Source organism: Scyliorhinus canicula, chromosome 7, assembly GCF_902713615.1.
Source record: "Scyliorhinus canicula chromosome 7, sScyCan1.1, whole genome shotgun sequence".
Classification (NCBI taxonomy): Eukaryota; Metazoa; Chordata; class Chondrichthyes; order Carcharhiniformes; family Scyliorhinidae; genus Scyliorhinus; species Scyliorhinus canicula.
Window position 1 is genome coordinate 198,955,143 of NC_052152.1, and position 19,788 is coordinate 198,974,930.

The following is a 19,788-nucleotide window of genomic DNA, read 5'->3' on the forward strand; positions in this document are numbered from 1 at the left end:
CAAACAGTTGCAAGAACGAGGAAAAAGATTAGGCATCTGGATTTCAGAGGTGGTGAACTCTCTGAATTACTCACCATGGCAGTGAGTACAGAAACAGCAAGACGGTGCAGCTGAATTACTCACCATGGCAGTGAGTACAGAAACAGCAAGACGGTGCAGCTGAATGTGTTCTTGGAAGAGGTGCAGGAGGGAAGGCTGCAGATTCCTGGGCCATTGGGACCAAGTCTGAGGCATCAACGATCTCTCCAAGCTGGATAGGCTGCAGCAGAATAGGGTAATTAAAACCAAAGTCCTTGTGTTGTTGGCACCAGGAAGGCACGTGAGGATTTGGCAGCAGGAAAAAAAGGAAGATCTGTGTCTTGAGAGCACCTTTCACTACCACGGTACGTCACTTTACAACCAATAACGTGCTCTTGAAATATAGGCATTGTTGTAATATCGGAAACTCGGCAACCAATCTATGCACCGCAAACTCCCACAACCACGCCAACAAACGTGATTGTCCACCTAAGAAACTCGGTGTTACTGGTAATAGGTTTTGTGGGCTCTGGCATTGCTGATCCTGGAATTATATTGCCCAACGCACACTTGGCAGGTGTTTCCGGGCAGAGGGATCGGTCCTTGGACTCCAGATCACTGGTATTCCTTTCTCAGGCTCCTTTTCCGAGTCTCCTCTTGCCGTCTGGTGTTCTTGAAGAATTGTGTCCCTTCAATCAGGAGGTTCCTCTTCTGGCATTGACGTCTCTGTCGCATTTCTCGAGGTAAGCCTTCAGGACATCTTGGAAGAGTTTCCTTTGTCCTCTCGTTCAGGAGCCTTCCTTGAGCTGGGCAAAGAAGATTTGCTTTGGCAGTTCGGATTCTGACATCCTAAGCACACGGCCGGCTCAGCGGAGTTCTGGTGGAGTTTGATGGTTGTCGAGGAGAGGATGAGCCGGTTGCCGGTCCAGCAGCCCAGCAATGTGATAAGTCCCCGGTACCTCTGTGTGACCTTGGTTTAAGATCTTATGTGAAAGGTGGCACCTCTGCCAGTGCAGAACTTTCCTCAGCACTGCACTGGAGTGCTAGCCTTTCTATTCATGTCCTGGAGTGGGAGTTGAACCCAGAACCTTGTGACTCAGAAATGAGTCACTAACTTGCAAGATAGAGGAGAATAAGATTCATCATAAACTGGGAAGCACAACTGTAACAGAACAAAGAATAAGATGAAAAGAGTAGGAATTGGAGGGGGAAAAGCCTACCAACATGATGTTACAGTGCATAAGATCATAAGAGGTAGAAGCAGGAGGAGACTATCAAACCCTCAAGCCTGCCCTATTTAATAAGATCTTGGTTGGTCTGATTGTGCCCTGAAATCTGGGTCCATGTTTGTCTTCCATAGCCCTTGAATCCAGTGTAAATATCTGTCCAAGTCAACGTTGAACATTCTCAATGAGCCAGTCTCCTCCACTGCTCGTTGGGGAAGAGAATTGCAAAGGTTAACGGGCTGCATGCATACAGTTAACCTGAACATGGGTGTAAGGAGTACAATTTCAAAGTTTACAGATTATACAAATTAGACACCGTAGGATTAGGTGAACAGTAGCAAAGTTTCAGGAGGACATGGACCAGGGGTGTCAAATTCATTTGTTATATCGGGCCGGGTCAGAGGACAGAGGTCTTAACATGGGCCAAAAGTGTGACCAGTGTAATTTTAATCCACGCATATATCCCAATTATCTGTAGTCATGCATATCAGGCAGGTTGGTTTAAAATTCACTTCCCCCAATAAAAGAGCAATTTTTCCACTACGAAAAACCCGACACCATTCTTGGGCTGGATTCTCTGCCGGCGGGATGCTCCGTTTTGCCGGCATCCCGGGGGGGGGGGGGGGGTTTCCTGACGGTGTGGGACTGCCCCACCATGGGAAACCCCCATTGACCAGCTGGCGTAACGGAGCGTCCCGCCGGTGGGGTGAAACAGAAATATGGCAGGGCGGAGAATCCAGCCCCTCGTCTTTGATAGGGCCATGATTGTTTTACTCCTTATCAGTTTAGGCTAGAGAAGGAATATTAAAATAATTAAGGTTTGCAGAGTTCAAATCAGAACAACTCCGGTTGGTATTGTGGTTTGGAAATTCCATTTAAAGTTCAGTTTAAATCCTAGCTGAGGTCTGGTCCTGACATAGTGACAAACTGCGAGGCAATTAGCTCAATCTTCCCATCTGGTGATCCCATGACTTATTTCAACAGAGCAAATAATGTTGTTCCGATACCCCCTCGGGATCAGAGAGTGTCTTTGAGATGGAAGATATTGAGATGCAGTATGTTTAACACTTTTATCTTTCGTTTTGCCAGGTCATGGGCCGTTTTCACACCTGTTTGATGGAAAGTTTATCCCACTTGCTCGGCAAGGTGTAAAATGGAAGGTAATGCTATTTGTAGAGTCTTTGAAGTGCCAAGTGTCACAAGAAGCTGTGTTGCGAGCTGGATGTCATTAGCGTATTGTTTACGTTAAATGGGATTAGATTAAGACTCGCAGTGGAATTGAATATTGTAGTAATAATCTTGATTAGTGTCACAGTTAGGTTTACATTAACACCGCAATGAAGTTACTGTGAAAAGTTCTCCTGTCACTTCTGGTCTGGTACTTGCTTCACAACCCTTTGACATTGCCGCAGTGAAAGCTTGCCATGTTCCTGTTGTAACCATGGGGCTGGTTTAGCATACTGGGCTAAATAGCTGGCTTTTAAATCAGACCAAGGCAAGCCAGCTCAATTCCTGTACCAGCCTCCCCGAACAGGCGCTGGAATGTGGCGACTAGGGGCTTTTCGCAGTAACTTCATTTGAAGCCTACTTGTGACAATAAGTGATTTTCATTTCATTTCATTTTCAAGTATCCTATGTTAAACAGTCCTGACCCTTATTCTGAAGCTATGACCCCTGGTTCTAGATACCCCACCATCGGGTACATTCATTCTGAATCTACCCTGTCTAATCCCTTTCTGATTTTATACATTTCTATGAGATCCCCTCTCACTCTTCTAAACTCCAATGAATGTAATCCTAACCGACTTCGTTTTTCCTCCTATGGATAGCACGGGAGAGGGAAGATCTCTCATCGTGTCCTCTGGAGCACGATTCGTCATTTACCCTGTCCATTCTTATCTTCTTACTGTGCTCACCCCAGTCCAACGCCGGCATCTCCACAACATTCTTATCTGGGCAGCCGATGGGTTAGTGGGCATCGCCACAGGAATCTACTGCAGGTTGAGCATCCCTTATCTGAAATTCCGAAATCTGCACTTTTTTTCGAATGTCGAAGTGAAGCCACGAATCCTGGGGTGATGCGCAGGTCCCAACGCGCTGCACATGCGCAGTTCACAACGCGCACGGCGGTGGCACAGTTCGCAGTGCACACCGCAGATGCACAGTGTATTCCAAAATCCGAAAAATTCTGAAACCGATGCACACCTGGTCCCAAGCATTTTGGATAAGGGATGCTCAACCTGTACTGAAAATGAAATGAAATGAAAATTGCTTATTGTCACGAGTAGGCTTCAATGAAGTTACTGTGAAAAGCCCCTAGTCGCCACATTCCGGCGTCTGTCCGGGGAGGCTGGTACGGGAATCGAACCGTGCTGCTGGCCTGCTTTAAAAGCCAGCGATATGGAAACGGATGGAGAGAGCGTCCTGTGGGGATACAAGCCTGGGGGCCCTGGTAACGGCGCCGTGGCCGCTCCCTCCCACGAGGTATACCACGAGTCCGGTGGTGGCGGCTACCCTCAAGATTTGGGGGCAGTGGAGGCGACACAGGGGAGAAGTGGGGGGCTCGATGGAGGCTCCGTTAAGGGGGAACCATAGGTTCGTCCCGGGGGACATGGATGGGGGATTTCGGGGATGGTATAGAGCGGGCATTAGACAGCTGAAGGACCTGTTTATCGACGGAAGGTTTGCGAGCCTGGGGGAGTTGGAGGAGAAATTTGGGCTCCCGCCGGGAAACATGTTTAGATATCTGCAGGTAAAGGCATTTGCTAGACGGCAGGTGGAGGGATTCCCTGCGCTCCCCGCGAAGGGGGTGAGTGACAGGGTGCTCTCGGGGGTCTGGGTCGAGGAGGGGAAGATATCCGATATCTACAAGCTTATGCAGGAGAAGGAAGAGGCGTCAGTAGAGGAGCTGAAAACGAAGTGGGAGGGGGAACTGGGGGAACAGATCGAAGACGGGACATGGGCTGATGCCCTGGAGAGGGTAAATTCTTCCTCCTCGTGTGCGCGGCTTAGCCTCATCCAATTCAAGGTGCTGCATAGGGCCCACATGACTGGGACGAGGATGAGTAGGTTCTTTGGGGGTGAAGATAGGTGTGCCAGGTGCTCGGCGAGTCCAGCGAACCATGCCCATATGTTCTGGGCATGCCCGGCATTGGAGGAGTTCTGGAAGGGGGTGGCGAGGACGGTGTCGAGGGTGGTGGGATCCAGGGTCAAGCCAGGATGGGGACTCGCGATCTTTGGGGTTGGGGTAGAGCCGGGAGTGCAGGAGGCGAAAGAGGCCGGTGTGCTGGCCTTTGCGTCCCTAGTAGCCCGGCGAAGGATTTTGCTACAATGGAAGGACGCGAGGCCCCCAAGCGTGGAGACCTGGATCAATGACATGGCGGGCTTCATTAAGCTTGAGAAGGTTAAATTCGCCCTGAGAGGATCGGTGCAAGGGTTCTTTAAACGGTGGCAACCTTTCCTCGACTTTCTGGCTCAACGATAGGGTACTGGGACAGTAGCAGCAGCAACCCGGGCGGGGGTGGGGGGGGGGACGTTGATTATGTTAGCTTATTTTATTTAAATTTGATTTATCTAATTTTAATTTATGGTTAAGTTCTCTTGTTTGGGGGGGGGGGGGTGGGGGAATGTGATACATGTGATGTTACGGTATGGGGGGAATTGTGGGTGTTATGGGGCTGTTTGTTGCATATTACTGCTTTTTGCTATACTTTTTGTTATATTTTCTGTAAAAAATTTCAATAAAAATAATTTAAAAAAAAAATTAAAAGCCAGCGATTTAGCCGAGTGAGCTAAACCAGCCCCATGTGAGCTAAACCAGCCCCTGAAGTGTTGCTGGTAACATATTGGGCGGGTTGCCTGTTTCAGGCAGTTTAGCAAGTTCTTTGTGATTCAGATTTATAGAGCGCTGTTAAATTTGGGAGAGGTTTGGCTTAAAACCTTGAGGATATTTTCCACCCCTGTTTTCGGCAGGCAGGAATGGTGGCAGAATTGAGGGCGAATTCCAAAACCGCTTTCATGCCGGTGGGATTTCCTTGCTCAAGTGACCGTGGCAACTGCGTAATGGGGTTCCTGCCAGGAAAGGTCAGGAACCTCATTACAATGCATTTAAAAGTCATTAGTTTCCCGGTTTTATAATCGCCCCCAGGTAAGGATCCCGCCCTTCTGGCCAGTGTTACGTCATGTCAGTGGGGTATAGAGCAGGTCCTGCCAAACCAGCTGGGTACCACCCCCAGAGGGGAGGGGGACATGCCCAGGCTTTGGAGAGAGAGCAGAGCTCACGTTTCGAGCCTGGATGACTCTTTGTCACAGCTAGAGGGAATGGGAAATAGGATGGGATTTATGCTGTTGGGTGGGGTTGGGGTGCTTGTGCCGTGAAGCAGTGGAATTGGATAGAGGGCTATCGCTGCGTGAAGGTTGACTAAGATCTCAATGTGAACTGTGGTGATAATGACTAAGAAGGGTGCTGATTAACAGATTAGAATGTGATCAGGGGTAAGCAGAGTTTCAAAGGACAACTTGGAATAGGAAACAGATGGCCCGGGTGGGGTGGGGTAGGGAGGAGAGATAACGGTGAGGGGAAAGAAAACCGATTGATGGAAGAAGTCAAAATGAATTGATAAATAAAAATGGGGTGAAGGTGGGGGAAAGACTTCACAGTCTGAGGTTGTTGCACTCAGATGTTAAGTCCAGAAGGTTGTAATGTGCCAGAAGGTAGCATTGTGGATAGCACAATCACTTCACAGCTCCAGGGTCCCAGGTTCGATTCCGGCTTGGGTCACTGTCTGTGCGGAGTCTGCACATCCTCCCCGTTTGTGCGTGGGTTTCCTCCGGGTGCTCCGGTTTCCTCCCACAGTCCAAAGATGTGCAGGTTAGGTGGATTGGCCATGATAAATTGCCCTTAGTGTCCAAAATTGCCCTTAGTGTTGGGTGGGGTTACTGGGTTATGGGGATACGGTGGAGCTGTTGACCTTGGGTAGGGTGCTCTTTCCAAGAGCCGGTGCAGACTCAATGGGCTGAATGGCCTTCTTCTGCACTGTAAATTCTATGATTCTAATCGGAAGATGAGGTGTTGTTCCTCCAGTTTGCGCTGGGCTTCACTGGAACATTGCAGCAGGCCAAGGACAGACATGTGGACGTGAGAGCAGGGCAGTGAGTTAAAATGGCAGCGATAGGAAGGTCTGGGTCCTGCTTGCGGACAGACCACAGGTGTTCTGAAAAGTGGGCACAACATCGAGGGCTGAAGGGCCTGTTCTGTGCTGTGCTGCTGCTGGTCACCCAGTCTGCGTTTAGTCTCTCCAATGTTGAGTCGACCGCATTGAGAGCAGCAAATGCAATAGGAGATCCACGAGAAGCACTGCCTCATCTGAAAAGAGTGTTTAGGTCCTTGGATGGTGAGCAGGTTGGAGGTAAAGGGACAGGTGCTGCAGCTTCTGCGATTGCATGAGAAGAGGATGAGGTGTTGGCGGCGATGGAGGAATGGACCAGGGTGTCCCAGTGGGAACAGTCCCTGTGGAATGCTGCCGGGGGGAGTGAGGGGAAGATGTTTGGTGGTGACACCATGCTGGAGTTGGCGGAGGATGATCCTTTGAATGTGGAGGCTGGTTGGGTGAAAGGTCCTGATTGCAGGAGGGAGGTGGGTGGGGGAGGGGGGGGGGGGGGGGGGGGGGAGAAGCAGAGCTGTGGGTGATGGGTTGGACACGGCTGAGAGCCCTGTCGATCACAGTGGGTGGGAAACCATGATTAAGAAAGAATGAAGACATGAGAACAGCACCGTTTTGGAAAGTGGCATCATTGGAATAGATGTGACAGGCGGAGGAGCGGAGTCCTTACAGGATGTGAAGAGCTGTAGTTGAGGCAGCTGTGGGAGTCGGTGGGTTTGAAATGGATTTTAGTGGACAGTCTATCCCCTGAAATGGAGATAGAGTGGTCGAGGAAGGGAAGGGATGGAGCATGGAAGGTGATAGAGGGGCGGTAACCAAAAGGTTAGGTGGGGTTACGGGGGTAGGGTGGAAGCATGGCTTAAATAGGGTGCTCTTTCCAAGGGCCAGTGCAGACTCGATGGGCCGAATAGCCTCCTTCTGCACTGTAAATTCTATGAACATAGCCAAGACTAGGTAAGCAGATGGAGGAAGGGACCAGGTGGAGGGGGTATAGGGATCCGTTGAACAGGGGGAGGGCCCTTGTTCGAAGAAGTGAGCACGGAGACTAAGGCAGCGGAAAAGACGTTTCAGCATGGTGTTGAGCTGGAAATTCATTTGAGGTGGGGGCGTAGGCGAGTCCTTTGAGTTCAGCACATTCAGCTTCAGAAAGGGGAATGTCAGAGGATATGGTAAATACAGGGCAAGAGCTGTGGTTAGAAAGGATGTGGTCCGAGTGACAGGAAAGGGTGGAGGATCCGGGATGGCTATTGGTATTGATGAGTTGTTGGAGCTTGCATTCCTTAACACCTGAAAGGATGAGAAAAAGTTTCTGGTGAAGGTGTCCGGTGAGGTGAATGACACTGGGTTCAAGGACAGCTTTGTAGTAGGGCAAGAGATGTCTTAATGCCCCACTGTCAGCACCCTATGTAGTCATTATCACCATTTTTGTCCGTAACATCTTTGTCAATCTCCACCTATCGCTGGCTCTCTATCCAGCTCCACTGCTCCAACCCCCCCCCCCCCCCCCCCCCCCCCCCCCCGCAAACAGAATAAATCTCATCCCCTCTCCAGCTTTGACAAAGTGTCATCCAGACTCGAAACGTCAGATCCCTTCTCTCTCCACAGATACTGTCAGACCTGCTGAGATTGTCCAGCGTTTTCTGTTTTTGTGTTAGGGGCTGAGGTTGCTGTCTGGGAGGACTGCAGCGGTTCAAGAAGGCAGCTCACCACCACCTTCTCAAGGGCAATTAGGGATGGGCAACAAATGCTGGGCCGAGCCAGCGAAGCCCACAGACCTTAAAAATGAATTTAAAAATATGTATATACAGACTTAGACACACAGCACAATTAGATTGGATTTATTTATTGTCACATGTACCGAGGTGCAGTGAACAGTATTGTTCTGCTTACAGTCCAGTCAGATCATTCCAGCGCTGTGTGCTTTGCCTTCCACAGTTCTGTCAACAAATAACTGCTTTTTGGCTTTAAAGAAATTCAAATATATGGCAGACATAAATACAATGTAAATACATTCACACAGACATTGGGTGAAGCATACAGGAGTGTAATACTGTTCAGTAGAGAAGATGGGTGAAGAGATCAGATCTGTCCATAAGAGGACTGGTTTAGGAGTCTGGTAAGAAGCTGTTTTTGAATCTGTCCGTGCGTGTTCTCAGACTTTTGTATCTCCTGCCCGATGGAAGAAGTTGGAAGAGTGAGTAAGCCGGGTGGGAGGGGTCTTTGATTATGCTGCCCGCTTTCCCCAGGCAGCGGGAGGTGTAGATGGAGTCAATGGATGGGAGGTGGGTTTGTGTGATGGACTCGACCATGCTAGTGTTTATACTCTATATCTGAACCACTGCCTGCCTCTTTTGTCTAATTCAGGGGATATCAGGCAACCCTTCTTTATGCTATTTACCGTAAACTACGCCTTGTGGTCATGAATTCAGCTCACTAGGGAATGAAGTTTCTTCCAAGTTTCCTGATGTATTTATTAGGGAATCATTTGTGTTTATGGCTCCGATTGAGAATCCTACGTGTTTGAACCCTCCCAGTCTCGGGTAGATGTAAGTATGGGTGCCCCAATGTTAAGTGTGTGACACTGCCAGTTTGATTGTTCATCTGCGTTGAATGCTGACCCGATCTTTCCCCTTGAATCTAGCACGAGGATGCTTCATTGACAATGTTTGAACACTTGATCAAATCCAATGGGTTGGAAGAGGTTCTGGCAAACCATGGCCTAGAGTTACCAAATGACCTTGTATTTATCAAGGAGCAGATCAGAGGACCAAAAACCGAGGCTCGGAGCAATGGAGAGGGCTGCAATATAAAGTACTCAGAGGTAAGTTCAACCAAGGGAAAGGGAAGAGGAAAGGTATGTGAGAGGTAGCTGTTTTTTAAAAATACATTGAGGAAATGGTGGCATAGTGGTACACCCCATCACAGCAGCTGGTGGGAAACTAAATTCAATTGGTAAATCCAAAATATGGATGGTGAGCTAAACCAGCCCCTATATGAACCTGCCTCGGTAATGGCGCCATGAATCGAACGCAGATGTGTTGTAAAAACCCATCTGGTTCACCAATGCCCCTTTAAGGGAAGGGAAATCTGCCATCCACGCCTGGTCTGTCCTACACGTGACTCCAGACCCACAGCAATGTGGTTGACTTAACTGACTATGAGGCACGGCTGTCACTTAAATGAAAAACATGAGCTCAGGGAACGTTGGTGATTGATGTATTGCCAAGTGTCATGTCACATCCTGACCCAGTATAAGGTATGGTAGAGCTCAATCAATGCGGGGGAAGTATCTCATTTCATCTTCATTCACTGTTCAATGGCACAGAGATCAATGGTAGTGGGGATGAGAAAGAAGAGTCCAAGGGATGGTTCTCGATATTCACTCTGTGCTGTGAACAGTATTTTGTATCTGACTCTGATATCCTGTTTTTTTTTCAGTGGCCGTACGAAGGTCGGCCCAGAGAGAAGGGTTTTCTGTATGAAATCGTCGCCAATAAGAGAAATGGGATTGATGTTGACAAGTGGGATTACTTTGCCAGGTAAACCTGTTCTCTCAATCTGTCTGATTATGTAGCGATGAGCATTCTTTCATCCATGTCTCCACACAGCACGACTCACAAAGGGCGGGTTTTCCAGCTGACTGGCAGGAAGTGCTCTCCAAGTTTTTGCACCCCGCCCATGAGGATGCTCGCCAGTGTTGGGGCCCGAAAATCCCACTCGAAGTTAATTGAATGCAAGTGTGGCAGTTCTGGCCACTAGTACAGTACTGTGTTGACAGAGCAGACTTTTATATTGATAGTGTTTGTTTCAATTCTCTTTCTTCAGCTCCTGAAGGTGTTGCTCTTGCTGGGGCGGGGTTCCATGAGTTCTGGTGTCTCGCTTGAGTAGTAATTGTGTTGTTTGAGTAGTACTTGTGTATGTGTATAAATGTTGTCAGGCTACTTGACTACATGGGGAATCGCTGCTCAGCCTGACTTTGAATTCATTGGCTATGCGTATAGGCATGCTTCTTACCAACTGGATAGCCAGAGAATCTTGCCAGCCTGTTGGCTTGGCTGAGACCAGCTAATTGTGTATGAATTGGTGATCCAGCCTGTGACCATTTGTCCCACAGGGCCTGACCACTGAGATTTTATTATTTTGAATCTTTGTTCGTCAGCACCCTTTCCCACTGCTGCATTCATGATTTATTAGCATAACCCGAGAGTTTAAAGAGCTGCATGATGAAGGATTGCATGAATTTGGTTTGTATCATCAATAGGGGTAGAGTTCTGAGCGAACTATTGGGATTGAAAGCGGACATGTCTGCCTACACCCTCGAGTCTAAAAGGAAATGGCTGTGGATTGGCTCCATTGCTTATAATATTCTAAAATTCCCCGGCCCTACCACCCTCCCTGACTGCATCCTCCCAAACGCAGATTTTATCTTCTGCTCCACTGTCGCCCCTTCTAATGTAGCCCTGTCCTCCTCCCCTAACCTCGGGTACTTCAGCCCATCTAAAAATTCCTGCATCTCCCGGTCTCCTCCCACAGGTGGCTCTGACCTGTACTACCGCTCATAGAATTCCTCAAAGACCTTGTTAATCTGATCCGGAGCCACCACCAACTTCCCTGCCCTGTCCCGCACCTGAACAATTTCTCTTGCTGCAGCCTCCCTACAGAGCTGACCCGCTAACATACCCCCGCCATCTCTCCATACTCGTAAATTGCACCCTTTGCTTGCCTCAATATGCGCACCACCTTCCTGGCAGATTGTCGGTCAAAGCTCGCCTGTAGTTCCTTCCTCTTTTCCAACTTCGCTGGGTCTTCTGCATAACTCCTATCTACCTCCAGCATCTCATCTATTACTCTCTACCGCTCCAACCTCTCCTCTTTGTCCACCCTAGCCTTAAACGAGATCACCTCACCCCTCACCACCACCTTTCAGAGCCTCCCAGACAATCGTTTTGGCACCTCACCCGTGCAATTGAAACCTACATATTCCTCAATTACTTTTTAAATTTTGTCACAGAACCCTCAGTCCCCCAACAGTCCCATATCTAATTTCCACCCCGGCCTCTGTACTACCTCCTTCTCCAGTACCACCCAATGCGGAGCATGATCTGATATTGCAATTGCTGAGTACTCCGACCTCTTAACCCCAGCCAGCAAAGCCTTCCCCACCACTAAAAAGTCGATCTGCGAGTGTATCTTGTGGATCGCTGAGAAAAATTAGAACTCCTGCTCCCCCGGATGCAGAAACCTCCAAGGGTACCCCTCCCATGTCCACCATTAGCCCAGCCAATACCTTCGCCCCCCCTTGATGGGACCAGCGAGCACGGCCATGACCTGTCCAACCTTGGCTCCTGCACCAAGTTCCAGCCCCACTGTCAGTTTGTGTGTGTCCAAGTCGAGGATGGTCCCACACACCGTCGCAAATCCCACACCGTCCCAATTGGGACCATATACACTTACCAGCGGCACTAGCCTCCCCTCCAGCGTCTCTGTCAAAATCACATATCTATCCCCCTGATCTGCAACCACCTTCTCCATCTGGAAGCGTACCCTTTAGTTGACCATTACCGCTACCCCTCAAGCCCTTGCGTCAAATCCAGAGTGAAATACCTGACTAACCCTTCCCTTTTTAAGTCTCACCTGGTCCTTCACCCTCAAGTGAGTCTCCTGCAGCATTGCTACATCGGCCTTCAAACGTTTAAGATGCGTAAGCATCCATGAGTTCTTGACTGGACCTCCCAACCGCCTCACGTTCCGCGTCACTATCCTAACTGGGGGTTTCTCTCACCCCCCCCCCCCCCCCCCCCCCCCCCCCCCCAAAGCATGCCGTTCTTTCCCACCCAGTCCCAGAAGAAAAAGGGGAAAAAAACAATCCAACCCAAACAATTCAATAAAATAACATATAACCATGGCAACAAAGTGCCAGTCAAACCAAACAAAAACTTAAATGCTATAATGATGTGAAGTCAAGTAAGTTAGAATGCAGGTCAATAAAAAGAAAGTTATAGTATTTATACATTTTCCAGCTCTCCAATCACACTCCACTCCTCACTTCTGTCCCAAACCTTCTGCCTTCATAAATGCCTCAGCCACCTCCACCATTTCAAAATAAAACTCTTTGGTGGTGTACGTCACCCTCAACTTCGCCAGGTACAGCATAGCAACTCTCACCCCGTTGTCGTAGTGTCGCCTTTACTCGGCCGAACACCGCTCGACTCTTCGCCAACCCCACCGGCACGTCCTGGTATATCCCAACTCTAGCACCAGCCCACTGCACCTCCAGTTTAACACTCTCTCGTTCACATATTTATGAAAGCAGATAATTACTGCTCTGGGTGGCTCATTTACTTTTGATTTTAGCCAATGTAGGTCATACCAGGAGGGGTCCTCCTCCTGCCCCCCCATCAACTCCGCCAGCATATTTGGTAATGCGTACTGTTAGGTTAATTCGGACATTCTGAATTCTCCCTCCGTGTACCTGAACAGGTGCCGGAATGTGGAGACTCGGGGCTTTTCACAGTAACTTAATTGCAGTGTTAATGTAAGCCTACTTGTGACAATATAGATTATTAATTAATTATCAATCGGCTAAGGGTTGATCAAACCAGAGTGACCTGAAGAACAATGGATCTTGATTGGATCACTCTGGCTGAACAGGGGCATCCTGTGTATTCCCACTAACAAGTTTTTTTTTTTTAAATTTAGATTACCCAATTATTTTTTCCAATTAAGGGGCAATTTAGCATGGTCAATCCACCTAACCTGCACATTTTTGGGTTGTGGGGGCGAAACCCACGCAGACACGGGGAGAACGTGCAAACTCCACACGGACAGTGACCCAGAGCCGGGATAGAACCTGGGACCTCAGCGCCGTGAGGCGGTTGTGCTAACCACTAGGCCACCGTGCTGCCCTCCCACTAACAAGTTTAAGTCTGAATTGGACAACGTAACTCAGGCTAGGTCTGGGCGAATCTCTCTGATTCTGTGCTCGCAGTTTTTCCCTCAGTCTGTTAACCCCTAAATTTCTAGCTACATCTTCGATCACATTTCAGAACCTAAGTTCCTAAGATCTCCCTCTTGTAACATTTGTGAAGACAGATACAAAGTGCTCATTTTAATACTTTGACCCAAATCCTTTGCCTCTTTATGAAGATTTTCCTTTGGATTCTCCATACATACGCCCAATGTTTTCTCTTATTGTGCCTTACATTTTATATAATTCTAACATTCTAAAATTAAATTTTGGCGTTGCATTTTAAATATTCCTGTCCGAAAGGGGAAGTTCTAAGGGGAGCCCTCAGAAGGAAAGAGAAAATGATTAGATCCGGAGCATTTACGAATGGAATCAGGGTGCCCTTTCCCCCTCCTGGGAGCTCTTAATACAATTAGAACGATAGTTCACTGACTTGGGAAAAGAGGTAGAAAATTTTAAATGGAGTTGAGGAGAAATTACTTCTCCCAAAGAGTTATGAATCTGTGGAATTCGCTACCCCAGCGTGGGGGAGATGCTGGGACAGTCAGTAACTTTAAGGAGGAGTTAGAGTTTTAATTGGTAATAGGGTTGAAGGGTTATGGAGAATGGGTAAGACGGTGGAGTTGAGGCCAAGGTGAGATCAGCCATGATTGAATGGCGGAGCAGACTCGCTGGGCCAAATGGCCTAATTCTGTTCCTATATCTTATGAACACATGAACGAAAGTAATAACCATTGACTGGTTTCTTCATTTGGGGATTGTGCAATGATTCAGCAGAACCTGTCACCACATTAATCAAGATGATGTGAAGACTGAGACTGATGATGTCTTTGTCTTATTTCGGAAGGGACTGCCATCATCTGGGAATCCGGAACAACTTTGACTTTGTGCGCTTCCTCAAGTTTGCTCGAGTTTGTGCGGTTGGCAAAAGGAAGCATATTTGCACTCGAGATAAGGTAAGGTCTACCGTGAGATTAAATGGGGAACTTTTTTTGAAAAACCCTGGCGGACTGCACAGGTACACTAAAACCTATTCTAACACTTGTACTCGCATCAATAAACTCAATTGACACTCGATTATTCTCCTTTTGTCTATCTGCCTCTTGGAAAACATGGCCCATCATAAAGAATGGTGGGCCAGAATTCGTGATCTGCAACCTCAAAGCCTATTGTTGTTTTACTGAGGTTCATTCAGGGGATATGGGTGAGAGCTGGCAGGATGGACACGTTGCCCGTATAATAATAATCGCTTCTTGTCACAAGTGGGCGTCAAAGAAGTTACTGTGAAAAGCCCCTAGTCGCCACATTCCGGCGCTTGTTCGGGGAGGCCGGTCCGGGAATTGAACCGTGCTGCTGGCCTTGTTTTGCATTAATCAGCTCTGATTAATGAGATTGTGCTAAATCAGCTCTGATTTGAGATTGATCCGTCCAGGCTGTTTTAGATTTTGGTGGTTCTGTATGTAGTGGGTATATCTGGAGAATGGTTTTAAAATCTTTTAGGGTTGCCTGTAGCTCTTGTGGATTTGGTTGATGACGAGTGTTCTGATGCAATATTGATGAGCAATGGAACAGTTCAGAGATCCATCTTACGACAAATCCTGAAATGTTCCACGTTTAATATTTTGCTATCAAATTTGGTAGGGTGCCAAGATATATTGACAAGTTTTAATTGCTATCTTTGCTTCCTGAACATTGAGAATAGAATATACACTCCCTCACTCTGGGGCAGATGGTTTCCCAGAAGGATGAGTCACCGTTAATGCGGGATTGTTTATATTATGTTTCCCAGATGTCTGCAGTTATTAGTTTGCTCACTAGGGAGCAGTGACAATCATGTTCTGTATTAATTGCATTGTTTCACATATGTCAACGTCGTGTCTCTGTATTTGAATTCAAGTTTTTTAAAAAAGTATTTTTATTACGGTTTTGCAGAATTTTTCATAATAAAACAGTAGTAACAATAATAACAAAACAAGCTAGAGTGAACATTAACATAGTGCAAAAAGAGAATATACAATAATAATTAAATAGACATTACCCCACACGACCCAGTCTTCCCACACCACCCTAATGAAGCACCCCCTCGGGGATTGCTGCTGACATTTTAATTTTCCCCAAGAAAGTCGACGAACGGCTGCCACCTTTGGGAGAACCCTAGCGTAGACCCTCTTGAGGCAAACTTTATTTTCTCGGGGCTGAGAAACCCGGCCATGTCGTTAACTCAAGTCTGTATACTCGGGGGGGCTTCGAGTCCCTCTACATTAATAAAATCCGTCTCCGGGCTACTAGGGAGGCAAAGGCCAAGATGTTGGCCTCTTTCGTCCCCCTGAACTCCCGGGTCTTCTGACACTCCAAAGATTGCTGTCTCTGGACTTTGCACCACCCGTGTGTTAAGCACCTTGGACATTGCCCTCGCGAACCTTTGCCAGAACTCTCTTAAGCTCCGGGCATGCCCAAAACGTGTTGAATTCAAGTTTTAATTGACCACTTTATTTAATTGTGAAAGATAACAGATGGCAATTCCTGTCTCTCAGGTTAGAGAGCATATGTGTGTGACCATTGTTCTGGATCTGGTCTCCTGTTAGTGAATTTCTATTATGAGGCAGTTGATGTGCTAGCTGATGTTTATTTTCCAACCATTTGCTGTTATAACTTTTAACTGTGGGTGACAATTTGTGAATTGAACCAACTTGTCTGGTGGTTCAAGGCCATGGTGAAAACCTTTGCTGTGCGAGGTACTGATAAGTTTGTGGAACTGAGGACATACAAATGAAAATACAGAGACCACATACGGCATCAAGTTTCATTCATCCATTTATCCCTGCACTCAGTGGACGATGTTGGCTGGTCCAGCAGCGGATTGTTGTAACGTTTTCGGCATCCTTGTTTTCACAGGTCTACCACATCTCGCTCCTTCACAAATCCTCCTTCATGCCCTACAGAGATCACCACGTTCCCTCAGTTCTGGCCTGTCTTGTGTCTCCCTGATTTTCATCACTCCCAACATTGGTGCACGTGCTCTCAGCCACCCACCTAAACTTTGGAATTTCTTCCCTAAACTTCGCCACCGTTCCACCTCCAGAAGGTTTCTTAAAACCAAACTTTTGGTCATCTATCCTGATATGAAGGTGTTACTCGGTGTCAAAATTAATTTCACATTTCTGTGAAGTGGAGGGAGGAACATTTGACGATATTAACTAGAGGCTATATATAGGCAGTTGGTCTGTTATTTGCTATGTGCATGTACAGGGGCAGCAGGGTAGCATGGTGGTTAGCATAAATGCTTCACAGCTCCAGGGTCCCAGGTTCGATTCCCGGCTGGGTCACTGTCTGTGTGGAGTCTGCACGTCCTCCCCCTGTGTGCGTGGATTTCCTCCGGGTGCTCCGGTTTCCTCCCACAGTCCAAAGATGTGTGGGTTAGGTGGATTGGCCATGCTAAATTGCCCGTAGTGTCCTAATAAAAGTAAGGTTAAGGGGGGGTTGTTGGGTTACGGGTATAGGGTGGATACGTGGGTTTGAGTAGTGTGATCATGGCTCGGCACAACATTGAGGGCCGAAGGGCCTGTTCTGTGCTGTACTGTTCTATGTTCTAACTGTAGTTGACCCATGAGTGCTGGAGTTCCATGTTGAGAGTGAGATAAGGGTGGGATTCGGTCTCAGGACGTGGGGGGAGTGGTTAGGTGTTCCGCTGGTAGGGGGGGGGGGCTTTGGTGGGGGCTGGGGGGACTGGTGGGGGGAGACGAGGGGGGTTACTGGGGGGCATTATCTGGCTGGCCAGTTCTGCACAAGGCCAGTGTCACGTTGTATGGCCATGCGCGGCCACAGACCCGGCCATTCTGCATCCATATCAGCAGGTAAAGCCAGGGGCTTTACATGGTGTGGCTGCCAGAACTCCCACTGGATGGAGCATCAGTGTGGGGCGCCGCCGGCTTCTTGGTCGAAAGACCAGACGTATCCTCCGGACATAACCGCAGAATCGGAGAATCCAGCCCAAAGTATCAATTTTTTCTAATTTAAAAAAAAGTGTCCAATTAAGCGGCAATTTAGCGTGGCCAATCCACCTATCCTGCTCATCTTTTGGGTTGTGGGGGTGAAACCCATGCAGACACGGCGAGAATGTGCAAACTCCACACGTACCTGGGACCTCGGAGCTGTGAGGCAGCAGTACTAACCACTGAGCCACCCATCCATTGACTCTGTCTACATCTCCCGCTGCCTTGGCAAAGCGGGCAGCATAATTAAAGACTCCTCCCACCCGGCTTACTCACTCTTCCACTTTCTTCCATCGGAAGTCCCGCTTATGGACTGAAAGACTTATGGACTGATCTGATCTCTTCACACATCTTCTCTACTGAGTAGTACTACACTCCTGTGTGCTTCAACAATGCCTGTGTCTCTGTATTTACATTGTGTATTTTATGTTTGCCCTATTATGTATTTTCTTTTCACGTACAGAATGATCTGTTTGAGCTGCACACAGAACAATTTTTAAAAATTGTACCTCCGGTACACGTGACAAACCAATCCAATGAAATGAAAATCGCTTATTATCACAAGTAGGCTTCAAATGAAGTTACTGTGAAAAGCCCCTAGTCGCCACATTCCGGCGCCTGTTTGGGGAGGCTGGTACAGGAATTGAACCGTGCTGCTGGCCTGCCTTGGTCTGCTTTAAAAACCAACGATTTAGCCCTGTGCTAAACCAGCCCCTGCATGCTGCCCTGAGAACAAGTATCTAATGAATCCAAATTATATTAAGAAAGCTGATGCGTCAGCAAAGGATTGATTACTTTTTTAACACTCTATGTGCAGTGATCAGCAGTGCGAGGAGCCAGTCCTAAGGCTCATCTATGGTGTCAGAATCCAATCTTCTCGGGGAAGATACTTGGATATTCTTACCGTCAATGGATGAAACCCAGAGATGATTTTATGGAGGTGTCTTCATTGTAAATGGTATGGAAAAGATAAATGAAGAAAATTACTTTTAATTAAAATACAAGAACAGGACATGGTCACAAGTTCAGCGAGCAAAAGACCAATTTTGGACAGAGTTCTCATCATGCAACACGTAGAATGGATTCTGGGATAGATTAGGGAAGGTGTATACTCTGGAAATACTGATAGAGCAATGAACTTTGCAATGTAATTATATTACATTGTGTAATATAATTGTGGGATGGGTTAAATACCTCCCACCTCTAATTATCTAGATCAGTAAATAAGGTTCAGTATGATTACTTTAAATACCTCACTGGAATTTTCACTAAATTGGCCATTGCTAAATTGTGCTCCAGTGTGTCTAGCTATGGACCTTGTTGCTGATGGTCTGTGAAGAACACAAGTTTATTCAGTTTTTCCTTGCAGGAGGTTGGTGATCTGTACAACATGTTTCATACACGCAACACTTTGCATCGCAGAGCCTATCAGCACAGAGTGAGCAACATCATCGAGAGCATGTGAGTTTAGCTGCAGTGAAGCCGTGCCTCTCTCGGAATTTTGTCGTGTTTCTTTCATCTCCGCTCAAATGTTCTCCTTTTTCTCCTGAAGGAACTCATTGCGAAGTTCAAGTCCCTGTTTTCAGTCGTCTTCTAGCACCTTATCTCTAACTATGAACCCATGATGATGAGGGTCAGCAGCCAGTTGATGTTCCCCAAGAGGCACCAAACTCAAGCCCGCCTGGTCCTCACTGACGGTGACAAGTTTACGCTGCAGCAACAGTCTCCTAGCTGTTGGCCAACATTAGGAACCCTGGCAGATTTGTATTCTCTTTAATCTTCCCCTTCCCGATCCAAAGGACACTGAGGCCACTAATAGGCCATTGCTGCTGTGCCTGATCAGCTGTGCAAAGTCCATACAGACCAGTGATCAACCCTGGGCTTCAGTCTGTCCCCCATGGCACTGAATGTACCCACTGAGCCATTGGATTCCTGGGCAAACGATCCTCTTGTTTGGGAAACGCTGCTGGAAACATTTCTGAAAATATTTAATCCCTCAGGATCACAGAGGCATTGCTGTTGGCAGATCCATATATCAAGATAAATGGTGCGAATGGGAAGCGTTATACAATCTCCACAGCAATCGATGACATGGTGGCGTACACCAAATTGACAGGTGAGCATCATTGCGTGACTCCAATCTTGAGCTGTTCTTTGTATCCTGCAGCCCATGAGGCTATTTGGCTCATCGTATTCGTGCTGCCTCTTTGAAAGAACTGTTCAATTCATCCCATTCCCCATAGCCCTGTGCCTTTTCCTATTTACTCCAGGGTTTGAGCACCAAACCCACTGCTCGTACTCCCGTGCAGTCCTGAAGGAATGCTGCACATTCAGAGGTTTGATACCACCCTAAAACTCAGGTGGATGTAAAGGATCCTATGGGACTGTTTTGAAGAAGAACATGGCATCCTGGCCAATATTTA

General features: G+C 47.6%; 1 protein-coding gene across 1 annotated transcript in view; it reads left to right on the forward strand.

Annotated features, from left to right (window-relative positions):
• The window catches only part of samhd1 (SAM domain and HD domain 1), a 56,919-nt gene that overhangs the window by 21,382 nt on the left and 15,749 nt on the right, over positions 1–19,788 (forward strand). Inside the window, exons 6-11 of the mRNA XM_038803683.1 lie at positions 2,334–2,404; positions 9,048–9,227; positions 9,845–9,945; positions 14,221–14,329; positions 18,735–18,826; positions 19,366–19,481. Coding sequence (XP_038659611.1) covers positions 2,334–2,404; positions 9,048–9,227; positions 9,845–9,945; positions 14,221–14,329; positions 18,735–18,826; positions 19,366–19,481 — 669 coding nt within the window. The remainder of the gene's footprint in view (positions 1–2,333; positions 2,405–9,047; positions 9,228–9,844; positions 9,946–14,220; positions 14,330–18,734; positions 18,827–19,365; positions 19,482–19,788) is intronic.